This window comes from Manis javanica, chromosome 1 (assembly GCF_040802235.1).
Source record: "Manis javanica isolate MJ-LG chromosome 1, MJ_LKY, whole genome shotgun sequence".
NCBI lineage: Eukaryota > Metazoa > Chordata > Mammalia > Pholidota > Manidae > Manis > Manis javanica.
Window position 1 is genome coordinate 16,925,485 of NC_133156.1, and position 16,581 is coordinate 16,942,065.

The 16,581-nt window shown below is 42.4% G+C and overlaps 1 protein-coding gene across 11 annotated transcripts in view; it reads left to right on the forward strand.

The window, feature by feature from the left end:
* The window catches only part of FRY (FRY microtubule binding protein), a 379,810-nt gene that overhangs the window by 271,420 nt on the left and 91,809 nt on the right, over positions 1-16,581 (forward strand). For all 11 annotated transcript variants that reach the window (XM_073228971.1, XM_073228977.1, XM_073228935.1 and 8 more), the window contains 7 exons: positions 5,955-6,213; positions 7,510-7,692; positions 9,965-10,051; positions 12,218-12,477; positions 12,909-13,098; positions 13,722-13,846; positions 15,968-16,025. In XM_073228971.1, coding sequence (XP_073085072.1) covers positions 5,955-6,213; positions 7,510-7,692; positions 9,965-10,051; positions 12,218-12,477; positions 12,909-13,098; positions 13,722-13,846; positions 15,968-16,025 — 1,162 coding nt within the window. The remainder of the gene's footprint in view (positions 1-5,954; positions 6,214-7,509; positions 7,693-9,964; positions 10,052-12,217; positions 12,478-12,908; positions 13,099-13,721; positions 13,847-15,967; positions 16,026-16,581) is intronic.

Here is a 16,581-nt window from a genome sequence, read left to right on the forward strand (position 1 = left end):
GCCATGGATGGAGGTTCAAGTAGCTGATGAGTATTTCCACGTAGGGGCGGGATTGCTGAGTGACAAGGCTGGGTGTGGTGGTGGGAACTGGGGAGCAGAAGACCCTTCTCCTTGGCCTGGGAGCCACCAGAGAAAGCGAAGCCACCATCTGAGAGATTTGGAGACGGTACAAAAACCGCAAAGGAAACTGAATAGTTTGGAAATCCTGAATTTTGCATCCCTGCGTTGCCACTTTCCTAGCCCTGTGACCTGGACACATTATTTAACCCACTGCCTATCTGTTTCACTTGGTAAAATGGAATAATAGCGCCTATCTCATAAGACGGCTAGGCGCTAAATGGTAAGGCATGCACTTCGGTTCCTCCAAGGGAAAATGTGCCAGCAGGTGAAAGATAGTTACTTTCCTTAAGGTGGAAAGATAGGTCCAATTATTTCAGTCAAGTTCTAACTGGTGATGGTTATGCACACTAAGGCCTTTGAAGTTGTAAGTTTTTTTTAAATGTCATGCAGTGTTCTGATAAAGTCTCTAAGACTGCTTTGCTCCCAGTCTGTGTGGGAGACTCTTACCTCTGGAATCACCTCGGTGGCCTAATCCAGTGGCGCCTGGGTCTGCAGACCACGGGGCAGGCATGTCAGAAGGGAATTCCACTAGACGTGGCTGGAATGTCACTGCTATTTATAGTGCATCGTGTTTATTATTATGTACATTCTTCAAAGCTCAAAGCAGTGGGTACTGTTTTTATGAGGGAAAAGAGCAAATAAATATTCTTGAGAGTTCAAGTCCTAGGGCAAAGTCAAGAAAATATGACTGGACTTATATGGGAACCTGTGAAGGGGTTTGGAGAAGGTACAAAAACTGCAAAGGAAACTGAATCGTTTGGAAATGCTGAATTTTGCATCCCTGCATTGCCATTTTCCTAGCCCTATGCCTCCCAACTCTGTTCCCTGGAGAAGGCATTTCAAGGATCTGTCCCCCCTGACTGTGCCAGACCCCTTCCCCAGCACCTCGGGTAACGGCTACATCACTGCCGCTCAGACTGACACCAGTGCGCTCAGCACGACGGTGGTGGATGGAGGGAAACTGGCTCACCCCTTTCTCCAGCGACTGCGCTTCTGGTTTTAGGTGTACTGCTCGGCCCACTCATAATGGCTGAGTGAGAGGAATCTTTCCACCTAGGCCCCGTGGAAGCTTCTCAGGCCTTCCTGACATGATGGTAAGATCCCTGCGGGGCACTTCCTTCCCGGCCTCAGCAGAGCCTGCCTTCCTGGCTGCCTGGGTCCCCCAGGGTTCTCCACGGAGGAATGGCGCTGGCTTCTCTCCTCGGCAGCCACCACGGTTTTTCTCTCTCTGCCATCCAGGTGTTTCCTGTCCTACCCCTCAAACACAGGAAGGACCTTTTCCCCAACGGTCTACCGACTCCTGTCCTCTGCTGCTTCCTGCAGCACTATAAATGCACTGAAGGTTCAATATGCACCCTCCCCTTTCAACAGTTTGTCATAGGGTTGTGAGCATTGAATAATGCATGTTAAATCACTTAGCATAGCGCCTAGAACACAGTAAGCTTTCGGCAAATGTTAGTTATTATTTTTAGGCATCTTTACGTTTGAATGCCATATTGTGCCTCCGTGTACAATGCATTTTCATACGCACTATGTGACAAAAGCTGGGCGCGTATTCATTCCTATTTTCAGACAAGGAGATTGAACTTCAGAAGAGTAAAGTCAGTTGCCCGAATTTATCAAACTTTCCTGAAGCCAAGTGGAAGTGACAGATGCCATTGGTTCTATGCAAAATGACAGATGAATACATTTCACCTAGTGTTGCCTTAAAATCTGTGGACGTTTACCGGGTAATGCAGACACAGCAGCACCACAGTCTCCCCACATGCTTCCCATCCCACTGGCCACCAGCTCTTGCTCCCCTGCAGACGGGGACTTCCAGGCCCATTTGCACCGGCCAGTCCAGCCCGGGCAAGAGTCGCGGTGGTCAGGCCGGCCAATCCGTGCTCCGCCTGTCACCTGCCTCGGACGGACAGCTGCACTGATGCTGGCAATACTGGTTTCTTTTGGCATGTTTTATTGTGGTTTGGTTTGTGTGTGACCACATACCTGTGACCCATTTTAGGCTCCTGGAAACCAGATGAGCTTCTTAGAAATTTCACCTTCTTCCTGCAGCTAGTCAGACTGCATTCTCTTAAAGTCTCTCTTCCTTTCACCTAACTGCCACCAAGCACTCCCATAGAGAAGTTTTTTATTTAATTGCAGTTGGGTATTTCACAGGCAAGAACCTGTCCTTCCTTTCTTAGTCAGGCTTCTCTGTCTGATGGCCCGGCAGGGGCCTGGGGACCCCTCACCTCCACTCTGTGCTCTCTAGGCGAGGACCTGCATGTATGCTGGCCAGCACCACACTGTTTTCCTATACATATGCAGGTGGCTGGGTATCTTTCTCATTTAACTCCATCTTCTCTTCCTTTTCAGTAGCTACATTTTTTCCTGTTTCCTATTTTATAATACCAAGTCTCCTGTGTTTCATAAGATAATCTGTGAATATCTGGCTAAAATCTAATAGCAAAAATGAGAAAGATCTGGGTGGAAGAAATGGCAGCTGTATCTGAGAGGCAGGTAGCTCCCCAGTCACATTCTTCCAGCAGCAAACACAGGGAGGGACCCCTGCCTTTCCCCCAGCCCGGCCCCCTCCCCGGCCGCCGCACAGACCTGCCTAGGCACCCTGTGCCTGCTCTCTCATTTCCCTGTTGGTCTGGACCTCTTTCTTCCACAGACATTCCACCCTTACTGTCAGCTGGGCTTTCTAGTCCCGAAGCCCCTTCCCCTCTCTTTGTGCCGAGGTCCCAGGAATATTTTTGAACGTTTTCACTGGCTAAACGTGATCACCACCATTTCCACAGGAGGGGCCACCCGAAACGGCAAGCGCTGTGCCACCTGCGGACTTTCAGGGTCCTTAACATGACTCTGTGTTGTGGGTTTAAAGTTAAAACAGTTTCTGGATCTCATATTGTGAAGGAGAGCTATGTTCAGTGAAGGGGAGAATTAATCTGACTTGGACATCCAGAAATATTGGCCCTTAAAAGTTTCATCTAAATGCATGAAACTCTTATTTTGACGTGGCTTTTATTTTGACTCTAAAAATAGGTGCTTGCCTCGTTTTATGACTGTATTAACCTCCTAGGGCCACCAGAATAAACTACCACAAACTGGGTGACTTCATAGAAATGTATTATCACACAGTTCTGGCGGCTAGAAGTCCAAGATCAAAGTGTGAGCAAGGTTACTTCCTTCCGAGGGCCGTGAGCCTATCCCATGCCACTCTCTCAGCTTCTGGTGGTTTCTGGCAGTCTTTGATCTTATTTGGCTTGCAGAAACATGACCCTAATCTCTATCTCCATCTCCATGTGGGTTCTCCCTGTGTGCATGTCTGTCTCCAACTTTCTCCTTATAAGGACACCAGTCATATTGGATTTAGGATCCACCCTTCTGGACCATGACCTCATGCTAACTTAGCTGATTGCATCTGCAATGACCCTATTTCCAAATAATGTCACATCCTGAGGCCCTGGGCTTTGGATGTCAGTGTATGAATTTGGGGTGGACACAATTCAGCCTGTAACAACGACCAGCATTGTTACCCTCGGGTAATGTTTATTGAGTGCCTGTCATTCCTGTCCTAAGAAGGTGGGTTGTCGTCTACCGAAGCTCCCTCTCTGTGACATCCAGGACCATACACTGGTACCAATGTAGTAAATAGGAATAATACACTCAAGACAGGAAAATGACTTCAAGAGCTTGTTGTAAACTAATTCTCAATAAGCTGCTCGGAATGCAGGAACATTTCTTCCCGAAAAGGCACACTTCAGGCCCTGCCCCCAGCTTCACCCAGAGCACTCAGGTTTTATGTATCATATATGAGCGCTCAACATAAATTTTTTTGGAAAAAAAGGAGCTACTGATTGAAAAACAAAGAGAGTTTGTAAATTCCTGCCTCAGTCGTTAACCAGAAGCCCAGGTTAAAGGCCTCTACGTTTTCCTTCAGCAGCTGTGATTTTAAGAACTGTAAACTTAAGGAAGTAACTCTTCCCTGAAGAGTTAGCTTCAGTCTTACTTTTCAGCATCTTTGGAGAACTGTATTTGCTTTTAGAAGAGGAAATACATCTTCCCTGACTTGGTATATGTCTACTTATTAATGAGCTTTTGCCTGGTTTATGTTGTCAAATTTGGACCAATTAGTGTACTTTATGCTTTAAAGAATAAGAAAGGTATTAGCTTATCAACTTCTTGAAATACAATCTATTCAAAACGTCTAATTATACCAGACTTGTTTTGTGGAGGAAACTTTGGTTTAAGGACCAGAAGTCCTGGGTTGGAATCCTGTGGAATCCTGGACTTTGAAGTTCCACAGCCATTCTGGGCCACACTTTGTTCTTCTCTGAGTTGGAGATCATATCTGCCCTGTGTGGGGAGGCCCGCATTGGCTCAGCCCCCTTACTTTGATCCTGAACACCTCCAGGCTGCTGAGTCCTGGGAGTTCTATCTCCTAAATGTCTCTCCCTCCCATACTGGGTCAGGCCCCCATCTCTTGTCGCCTGAGTCATTGCAGGCACCACCCAGCTGGTCTCTGCCCTCAATCTTGATGCTCCTTCAAGGCATCTTCCGCTTCTTTGCCCTTTTTTTTCTTCTCAGATGTGAAAGTACTCATGTTACTTCCTCTATAACTTCCAGGATACAGTTCATTTTCCCTGATAACAATTGCTAACATTTACTGAGTGCCTCCTATGTGCCTGGTGCTAACACCATACAAGATCACCTCCATGAACCTCACGATGGGTTTATGAGATACAGGGACAGTTATTACCCACATTTTCCAAGTGAGGCGCTGAAGCTCAGAGATTAAGCAACTAGCACAAGGTCACACAGCTAGTAAGTGACAGAGGCAAGACCCAGAGGCAGGCATTCTGCCTCCCGAGCACGCACACCTCACCCCTTCCCTGCTGTGTCATCCCCTGGGTGACCCACAGTCCTCACGGCTCCCACTCTGCCTCCAGCACCATCTCACCACTTGCTCTTGAAGCCTCCTGCCCGGGAGTCACAGCCACACTGAGATCCGAATGCTCAGGGCTTTGTGCAGTGCGTGCAACCACTGAGTCCTAGGAGGGTCTCAAAAATATTCGTTTATGAAATAAACAAAAGAATATAGAAAGTATTGTGTTAAGCAATGCGCCATACCAGTGTCGAGATTTAATATCACTATGCTTGTTCTAGGCTAAGCCACTAATACACTGATACTCTTTAGTTGGCTAACTCTGAATTTCTCAACCTAGGTACTGCCAACATTAGGTGCCAGATAATTCTCTGTGGTCGGGAGTTGCCCTGTACCTTATAGGGTGGTGCTCAGCAGCCTCTTGGCCTCTGTCTATGAGATGTGCTCTCCAAGTTGTGACAGTCAATAACATGTCCCTCTAGACCTTACCGAGTATCTCCTGGTGGTGGTTATAAAACCGATTGTGGACCACTGACCTAACTAATTACTCATTTTCATTGAACTTCTGGATGAGTCCCTTGGTTTCTCCAGGACTCAGGTTTCTCATCCTTAAAAGTGGTAGGGTTTGGTACTAATTTATTCTGTTGCCAATAATGTATTAAGAAGTATGCATGTACAGCTAAATCCCATGAAACAGAAGAAAGACATTAGTGGAAAACTGGTGAAATCTGAATAAAATCTGTAGTTTAGTTAATAGCATTGTACTGATGTTAATTTCTTAGTTTGGGTGAATGTATCGTGGTGACATAAGACGTTAACATTAGGGAAGCCGAGTGGAGAATCTACAGGGGGATGGCCCACTTTTCAAACAGCAGCGAAAGTAGAGACCAAATATGTTCCTTGATGCATCTAGAAGAGTTCATGTAGTAAATGATCTTATTGTCTTTTATTCCTTTCACAGGCTCTCCATTCATATGGATGATGAACTGCGACATATTGCACAAAATTCTCTGCAGGGTTTGCTTGTCGACTTCCCGGACTGGAGGGAAGACGTGCTGTTTGGCTTCACCAACTTCCTACTCCGGGAAGTGAATGACATGTATCACACGCTCCTCGATTCATCCCTTAAGTTACTGCTGCAGCTCCTCACCCAGTGGAAATTGGTCATACAAACTCAAGGAAAAGTCTATGAACAAGTGAACAAAATCAGGAATTCGGAGGTGATTTCCCCACTCTTCCCACCAATTTATTTTCTTTCACATAGTACGTGTGTATGTAAGTTGCAGCCTGGAGAACCTCTGGAGTTCTTACTTCCAGCCGTTGAGGAACTATCTCCCCAGGGGTGGCCCTTAATTCTTCCATCAGATAAATTGTGACTAAGAAGCTCAGGGCTTCTGATGGTATGCCACATCAGGTTAGATTTGTTAATATTTACAAGACCTTTGAGGGAGCAGAAATTGTTTTTTTCAGAGAATTATGATTATAAATCTGAAAGCACATGATTATAGGCCAGGATCTGAATGTAGATATATAAAAGTCAGCTGTCCACCAGTTTATTTCCCTAGTCAGCAACCTTGGTTGCTTTATCCCATATCCACAGAGAAGAAAATACAGTCTCGTGGTCCCTGTATTCTTTCATGCCCCAAACCTGAATGGTAAAAACCAATGGTAACAGTTTTTGAAGAGCCGGTTGAGGCAGTGTTGTCAGAGGAGAACCAGGGGCTGTGGTGACTTGACATTGGCAGTGAGCAGGTGGAGGAAGGGGTCTGGCTAGAGAAGAGTGTAAGGGGGAGTCTAAGGAACGCGGAGGGTCAAGGGCAGGATGGCAGCACTTAGGTACAGCGCAGGTTCACGATGGGCTGATCTCAGCGATGAGGTTCAGGTCACGCCTCCTTCCCTGTGTTCTGTACATGTGGGAAGGTGAAAGCCAGGGAACCAGGGATTCCAGAAGCTTCTGAAAGGACAAGGGGAGTGAAGGTGGAATCCGCCCTGTCGTCTGGCTTCCTTTTGTTTTAGGCTCAGTGGTCGTGGTTTGGAAACTTTCAGAACGCAGCTCATGCAAAACCGACCTTAGATACACAAAATCTAGATTAGAATCGAACACAAAAGCAAGTAAGCCAATGTGATCAGAAAGTAAACGTTTGAAAATTCAATTTAGTAGTATCCAAAAGTCAAAAGAGAATTCAAGTAGAAAACAATTAGGCCACTCTGAATATATAGCATACTCCCAAGTCTCTCAAATGGTATGGATGATTAATCTTAATAGCCTTTGAAAAGCTATTTCTTATCAGAGGTAACAGATATTGGATGGAAGTCCGAAGTCACGACAGATCTGAAAACAGAAAGGGGATCTATGATATTGCATGAATAATAGTGAATTCATAGACACCTCTCCATCTAAGCCATTGTGATTTATTTGACTGTTACAAGGTCAAACATGCCAAAAGATGTGTGCATAGTAGTTCTTTCTTCCATGGTTATTTTTCTGAATATAGAATGTTCTTATTGCATGACAGCTAATTCCAAATGGCTCCAGCCACAGAATTCCGTCGGAGCGGGGTCCGCACTGCAGCGCACTCCATGCCGTGGAAGGCTTTGCACTGGTGCAGCTGTGCAGTTTCCAGGTGGCTACACGCAAACTGTCCGTTTTAATTCTGAAGGAAATTCGAGCTTTATTTGTTGCCCTGGGTCAACCTGAGGTATGGATTGCCCTCTGAATTTTCCCATTTATTTCTTTCAACAGTTTTCAAGCTTGGATTTAAAACTATAAATAATTCATTCCTATTTTATGTGGTTTCACATCACACGTGATGTCAACAAATAATTTTTTATTCATGATGAGTTTTTAATGGTGAAATAGCACTCTTGACCCACAAGGTATGTTATATATTCCAAGAACAATAGAAAAGACCATTTCTGATTCTCTAAGAGATGGTGCTTTGTTAAGAAGTGAAAGATTTTAAGACTAGGTTACAAATGGTTTTCCTTCATAATGTTTGGCATACACTGAATTAAGAAGACATCACTGCATTTATATTAGGGAATGAACTTGAGAAAATAAACGCATCTCACTTCAAATGACAAGGTACCAAAGAGTCTGGCTAACTGAAAGTTGTTTAATTTCGATAATGGTGGAAAAATGTTCCCTTGAAACGGATGTGAGTCACATGGAGCATTATTAAGCCAACTGACTCCAACTAACCTCCCACACTTGGTCACGTACTACACACCCTTGTTCAAATGTTAAGACTCATTGCCTGCTGGCACAGGGGGCCAAGCCCTGTGTGTGAACTGATGAAAGACCAGCTTTTTATGTCACATACTTCTTTAGAAAAATACAACTTTGATTTCTTGTTTTAAATCACTGATCTTGGTTTCATGATTCTCAAAATGGTCATTGTCTTTGCAAAGTACTGTCAAAGTCATCCCAGTCCTCTCTGTTCACATTTCTTCAGATAGCTCTCTGATGTATTTTAAGACATCCCTAGAATCTGGTAAATGGATCTCAAAGGCATGCTCTATTTTGGTAAACCTCTATTAAGTCTCTGTGACTTACCATGGATTGTACCGGGCACTGTACTGTGCTCTACGCACATTGTCTCATTGAACCCTCACAATAACCTAAGAATTAGTGCTGTTATTACCCTCATTGTACAGATACTGAAACGGAGGCTTTAGGGGGTTAAATACCTCAGCCCAAATCAACAGCTAGGATGTGATGGAGCCAGAACTGAAAGCCAGATGTACATGCTCCTGAAGCTCCACAGGTTCCTCATGCTGTTCCAGCAGGCCATGCTAAGGACATTTTCCATGTCGCTTTCTTTTGCAGCCACAATTTTTTTAGGTGGGTAGGGGTATATTTTCCATTAAGGCATAGTTGACGTACAACAGTATATTAGTTTCAGGTGTACAATGTAATGACTAGATATTTGTTTATTGCAAAATGATCGCCTCAATAAGTTAACATCTGTCACCATGCATAGTTAGATATTTTTTTCCTTGTAATGAGAACTTTTAAGATCTGATGCTCTCTTAGCAACTTTCAAATAGGCGGCATGGTATTATTAATTATAGTCACCATACTGTTCATTACATCCCTAGGACTTATTTATTTTATAACTGGAGGGTTATACCTTGACTCCCTTCACCTATTTCACCTGCTCCCCACTTCTGCAGCCACCGATCTGTTCTCTGTGTCTGTGAGCTACGTGTTTTGTTTCCAGCCACAATGTTTTAAAAACCATTCTCATTCATCCATGAATAAAGACATTCTGAAGCTTCCCTGTAAGGTTTCTAAGTAAATAATTTCATATTTCTGAGCTTCTCTGTAATAAAGGATGGCAAAGATACACAGAATCATATATATACATATATGTGCTCTATTCATGTAAAAAGAAGAATTCCCAATAAGATTCTCTCTCACATTCTCACCCGTTTGCTTTTGCTTTTACCAAACAGCTGTGTACCACATAGATACCACATTGGCCATTTAGAGTGAAGTTTCTTTGGGCCTAAAATTCAGTCACAGTCAACAATTTATCAGTCATTTTAGCAGATCGGTGACTTAAGTAAGTAGCAGCCTAGTGGTCTGGCAAAGCATGTTCTTGGAGGGTTTCCGTTCTCTAAAATTCATGACAACACGAACACTTGAGTGAATCATGTTTGGTCCTGGTGTTTAGATTCTTCTGTATGTGTGTGAGTTTTTGAAATTCAGTACATGTCTTTTCAGTTTTTGAAACTCAGATGCATGTGAAATTGGAATCTAATGATCTCCCACTGACCCTTGAAAGACTAAACCCGAAATGAGAGGAGTTTAGCCACTACCTCTCACCGTCTTGGCACTCACGTTCCTGTGAGAAAACCCTTATCTCAGTCTTGCAAGCTGTTCGACCTCGTGTGCCAGACAAAGGCAGTGACGCGGGTGGGGAGGATTCATTTTCCCATGGAGAGTAATCGCCTTTCTTCACACAGGACGACGACAGGCCTATGATTGATGTCATGGATCAGCTAAGTTCTTCCATTCTCGAAAGTTTTATTCATGTAGCAGTTTCGGATTCAGTAAGTACACGTTTGATCCTGGTATTCACAGTTCTTAAGTGTAAGCTGTGGACCTATCTGAAAAGGGAGAGACAAAGACAAATGATATGGAGGAATTCTGGGGTTTTATGTCAGATTAATAAACTGACATGAAAGTACTTATGAAAACAAGACTAGCTTTTCAAAAAGAGCTTAGACATTCAGATAAATTTCAAACAAAATTTGAGCCTTAGAATATACATATTTTGCATACTGCAATTTCAAGAACTGCTCAGGAGTTTTTAAGAATATTATTTTGCCTTATTATACTTGACACTGTATGTTACTTATATTTACATGGTGCTTTACAGTTTATAATGTGCTTTCACATTTATTATCTTTTTTGACCCTCACAGGTAGCCAAGCAAAAACATTAAGGGGCAAAGCCATGGCCACAGAGAAGTGTTAGGGCCCAGACTTGATCTTATTTGGCTTCTGAATATAGAAGAACTTTACCTGCTGCACAAATACATCTTCTTTTTAAAAAGCACATTGGCAACTTTGAATTTTCTGAACAAGGGGAAATTGAAACTGATTTTAATTATCTGATTTTTTAAAAATCAGTAAGTACAGTAATGGGACCTGGATTAATTTCAGCTAAATAGCTGCAGAGAGGCAGGGCAGATTGGAGCTGCTCACAGAATCCTGCTGCTGATGGCCCTTGTATATCCTCGTCCAATAACCATAAATGACTGTAAACATATTAGACAAATAACTATAAATAAATAAATACAGGATCTAAAGCATTTGTGAGCCTTTTGTGGCCTTTCTAACTAAGGTTGAACACAGATCCCTATTTTTAGTAGCCTTGTTCTTATGTTTGTAATAATAATGATAATTACTGTAACTATTAGCCAGGCCATGAAGACCTTAACAGTGATCCTAAATAGTCTAGTTCTTCTTTCAGAAATTCAAATGGTTTTAACATGAGAAGAAAGCCGAGTGTAATTGTTTTATGTACGTATCTTATTTTCTTATACATTATATTTTGTTCACATGATTTTGTTCTGTGTTTATCAGAATGAAAACCTTGAACCAGGGTAACTAAGTCAGCAGTACTGCACTTAGGAAAATGCACAGAAAGGGGAGGAAATGCATGGGGAAAGCAGTGCCCGCTCTGTGCCAGGTGTTTTTACATTCCTTATCTCATGTAATTCACATAGAGATTAGGTGAGTTCAGCATTATAATTCCCAAGTCATAAATTCAGCAGACAGAGACAGGCATTTTCCCAGGTCACAGTGTGCGCTCCTCTCGCCGGCTCTGGAGCTCAAGCTGAGCCCTTATAGCCCACTAACCGCAGAGGCCACTTGCTTAGCCCTCTTGCCCACAGGAACCGATAGACCCAACACATCACCTTAAATGCCTAACAAACATAAAAGCGATTTTCTCTCCTGGCACCACAGCTGGATTATTTGAAACTTTGTCTTCCCTCAACTTTGATATTCTAGACTTAAAAGAAAATGAAATATAAGAACATATGTGTTACCTATCTTTCAAAAGGTTTTAGAATGTTTATTTGGTTTGATATCATAGGACAAAACTAAGTAGTTATCTCAGAAACCATCAATAAAATGCTCTTCATAAAAGGGATTGCACTTAGCTATCTCTCTAAGTCAGAGAGAAGGTATTTCAGTCTAAGTAAAGGAGACAAGATCATGGCTTAAAAAAAATTTTTTTTAAGACAAACCAAAAAAGAAAAAAACCTAATTGCAGGGATAAAAACACATTTATGAATCTCAGACAGCAGTAACTTTTCAGAATTTAAAAATGGCAAGTCCATGGTCAAGGTCAAATTAACATGACTTTAACATTACCTATAATGTCATGTATTTGTTCAACAAACTGAACAGGCAGCTTCTGTGTACTAACGCACAGTGTGACGTGACATTCAATCTGTACGAAATACCACGCTTGCCCTTCAGCTCAGCGCTGGCGCTGCTGGTGGTCCAGCAGAAGCAGCGGCGATTATACTAGAAACCCAGGTCCTATGTGACCGATGTCGGAGGGGTGCTCCAGATTCAAAGCCTGGCCCGTGGCAGAGACGGTCAGGAAAGCACTGCAGAAGAAGGGACACGTAGGCTGAGCCAGAACGAGGGCAGGCAGCTTCCAGCTCAGTGCTGACCCAGTGCCTGCTTCTTGCACCGCAGACAACGCTACCGCTGACCCACAGCGTGGATCTGCAGTGGTTGGTGGAGTGGAACGCAGTCCTGGTCAACAGCCATTACGATGTAAAGAGCCCCTCCCACGTCTGGATATTCGCTCAGTCCGTCAAGGACCCCTGGGTCCTGTGCCTCTTCAGCTTCCTGCGGCAGGAGCACCTGCCCAAGCACTGCCCCACGGCCCTCGGCTACGCCTGGCCCTACGCCTTCACTCGCCTCCAGTCGGTGATGCCCCTGGTGGACCCCAAGTAAGGACTCGGGCTTCCCTCTCGCTGAGCTGCTCGCCCCGTTTGCCCTCTTACATTAGCATTTCAGATTAGAGAGTGGAACATGGCAGCCCTCCCTCGTTTCTGCACTTCCTAATACAGAATTCTTAGCATTCCCTGAAAACGGGTCAAAGGTTCTCCTCTAGAGCTAGTTGGTTTGGATATTTTTCCCTAATAATGAATACAACTGAGTATAGAATCTGAGACCCTTACTGGTGAAAAGGACCTTAAACTTTTATCCATCTTCCCATCCAGTAGAGACATTCCCTGTCCAGACAGTTCCTGACAGTGAAGACAAGCCTTGACCAGTGATTGTTCAATTCTATTTGAGCACTTCTAGGGCCTTTATGTAATAAGTGATATTTAAAATCCGGAACTTGGTTTCACTCTTGTTTTTGACCTTGTGTTCCTAGTAGCCCAATTAATGCCAAGAAAACCAGCAGTGCCGGCAGTGGAGACAACTATGTTACCTTGTGGAGAAATTACCTTATTCTTTGTTTCGGAGTGGCAAAACCCAGTATTATGAGCCCGGGACACTTAAGAGCTTCCACTCCAGAAATAATGGCGACCACCCCTGATGGTACAGTGAGCTACGATAACAAGGTGACACGACATGCTTCAGAAGAATTATTCTGTAAGGTTTTTTTTTTAGCTTGTTTGTCTAGAGTCCACAGTGCAGATTGCCCTGTGCCTGCCGTCTGGAGTATACGGGACCAGATTTTCATCCTACACATTTCTAAATTCCATTGAACATTTCTGTGAATAATTTATTATTCCCCCCTGGCAAGTGAGGAACTGCAGATAAAGGGAAGTTAACCTTGCTTAAGACCACAGAGTAACTTGTATTTATTAGTATCCTGACATTTGGTTCTTCCCCAATTACCACATTTCTCTCACTCGGCACTAAGTATTTACCTTTAAAACCATACCTTGGTAAATTAGCTTGTTAAAGATGGTTTTGTAGATTTAATTATAGTTTTTTTCCAAAAATGTATATATATACTATTATAATAGTAATGTTCTTTAGAATTTGTGTCCCATTTGAAAAATGCATTCATTGTGCTGTATTAAAATTTATGGGTTTTGTTTTCTTTTTTCTGAAGTGATGGCAGTGTGTTGGGATGTGGTTTAATATTTTAAAACTGTCATAAGGGATCATGATGTGATTAAAGGAAACATAAGCTATCATGTTACCTCTTTTTTCACTTTTAATCAACTTGTTTCAGGCCATAGGCACCCCATCCGTGGGAGTTCTGTTAAAGCAGTTGGTGCCTTTGATGAGACTAGAGAGCATTGAGATCACAGAGTCCTTAGTTTTAGGATTTGGAAGAACAAATTCCCTTGTTTTCAGGTACAGTAGTCTTCATGAGTTCTCAATTCATACATGCTGCTGCTATCGTAGTTCCTGTTTTTAACTCGAGTTTGAGTTTGTGTTTTGGCGTGTTCCCCCAGTGTTTACAGGCTTTGCACGATTTCCTTTATGTCCGCGTTGGTCGTCATGCATGTAACAAACGTTCCTTGCAACTGCCTCGCATCTCCCTTTTAGACCCTGCAGCTTTGATTTTACCTCTCAGGTTTTCTCTTTATTGCGAGCTCTGTTTTAGATAACTATACACAAAGAGAATTCAGTCTCAGTCCCCGGTTAGCCAGACTGTTCAGAGGCTTTAACACCAAAATGCGTGTTGATTCCTCAGCCATTTATGCAACAGGCTCTCCATGGTTTTGTCCTGACAGGATGCTTTCAGGGGTGTTCTGATAACACTCGCTGATCTTTCTATCAGGTACGTTACTGCCTTAATAGAAACATCATAACTCACTTTCTGAACTCATTTCACACGTTTAATCAAATAACCGTTCAATCTGGGGCAGCATCCAAGCCTTTTGAAAGAGTCATCATAAAATGCTAGATGGACTGCCTCTGATGACTTGAGCTGAAGCACTGAAAGTCTATAAGAACAAATAAAATCTTAAAGTTTTTTGTGTAGATAGAAAATGGAAAGTTCCAAGCATCTGTGAGAAACCCTATTTGAAAAATAAAGATTAATGAGATGTTTTAGAGGCAACTAGAAAAGATCTGTTACATATTCATGTGTAGAGTCAGACTTTATCCTTTAAAAATGTTGAGTTCTGACTACTTGAGTGCCAGTTAACCAGTGTCTTATTAGTTACTTAGTTGAGACAAAGCATAGGAATCGTGAAAGAAGATAACAGAAATAATTCCTAGAGCTACCTAATATTTATTCCCAAAGAGCCCAGGGCGCTTTTGCATATATACCTTATGCGTTCAGTACTCCGAGGGGTGGGTAGCATTATGCATTTACTTGTCATGTAGGTCTGGAAAACTTAATGTCTCTAGGCTCAACTCCCTCACCTGTAAAACTGTTATCGTAAATAAAATAAAGTGTATCTCTCCAATAAAAAAAGGAAATTTGGAATCATTGTAAAATCTATCTCAGAGATTTATTGTGAGGATTAAATGTAAACATACACATAGTAAATTTTCAGCACATGATTGTTTATTAGATGGAGGAGACCATTAATACTAGTTCCATTTCCTTCGTGAAAAGTTCTAGCATCTGTACTGAAGGAATCTGGCCTGGAACACAGGCTTTCGGTGTCTCAGCGCCGGATGCCATAGAGTGTGCCTTCCGGTCCTTGCCCCTGTAGGGTGACATCTAATAGCACAAAACACCCTACCAGAAAATACAAGGTTTCAGACATGAAGCGGGCTGACTGTACGCAAAATACCTAGCAACAGGCTACATCTCATAACTTTGTCTGTTTTGACATAGCAGTTCAGAAGTTATTTCCTAAGGAAGACACCTAATTAGATTAGCAGATACACAGCTGAGAACTGGAGATAATGGAGACAAGTGAAGTATAGACATGTAGTATGATATAAATAAGATTGAACTTACTTTTACTACACAAGAGAAAAGGTTTTAACCAGAACCTCATCATTAAAAAATTTACCCTAATTTATTTTAATAGACTATTAGTGAGTCCTCTGAGCACAGACCCCAAAATTAGTACCATAGTAATTGCATCTGTCTCTCTGGCTCTCATTAGACTAAAATTTTCTTCTGTACAGGAATTTGAGTTTATTTTTCTTCAGCGTCACTGCCTATAATAAAGCGCTGTGAAGTTAGTAAGCACTTGCAGAATATTGTTTCATTGTTCAGATAGTATTTTTTGCCACATTGGACTCCAGAACATTAAATCAAAATTGTGTCAACAAATATGTAAGGAGCTGAGGTGATATACAGGGGACTGGGATTAAGACCAGTAATAAAAATATAGGCCAGCACCTATTTGCAGTTCACCATAGGACTGGGAAATGGAAAGGCCGGGGGAGATTGTGGTGTCACGAACCCAGTGAAATAAAGCATCTGATTTAGGATTGACTGAATATATTTGGTGACAAGCTTGGTGTCCATAAAGATGAATCCCAACTGACCTTTCTCCTCCCCAGAGAATTGGTAGAGGAACTTCATCCATTAATGAAAGAAGCTCTAGAACGAAGACCAGAGGTAAGATTTTGAGTTTCTATAATGCCTTGATTCATTTGGACAGTGCGGTGAATTTCAGTCACACCCAGTGATTTCCCCTCCAGAATGCAAACACCCCAACATGCTTTTAACAATGAATCTTAATATTTTAATCTTTCTTATTTATTTGTCAGTGTTTGAGTATTTACTATACTATAGTTCCTACTTACAGAGATTTTATGTACTAAACTTATGAAAGCAAAACAGACTAAATATTTAGTCACATTTATATTAAGACATTACATTCTTCTGCAGGAGGTTTGAATGGACTGAGTTGTGGGTCTTAGTCTGTTTCCTTGATTTTTCACAAGGAGTTGGATGGTCAAGAATAGTATTTGTTTCATCTGGCATCTGAAGCATTTTCATCAATTCTTATCTTCCCCGAAGTGAACTCTGAGGTGGATAAACTTATAATGTAGCAGGATAAAAAAATAAGATAAAAAAGATTAAGACTGAAAAAAGAAGCTTCCTATATAGTAGCTCAGATACAAAAAGTAGCAGAAATTTAGCAGTGTAAGAACAGCGTTACCTCTGTGAC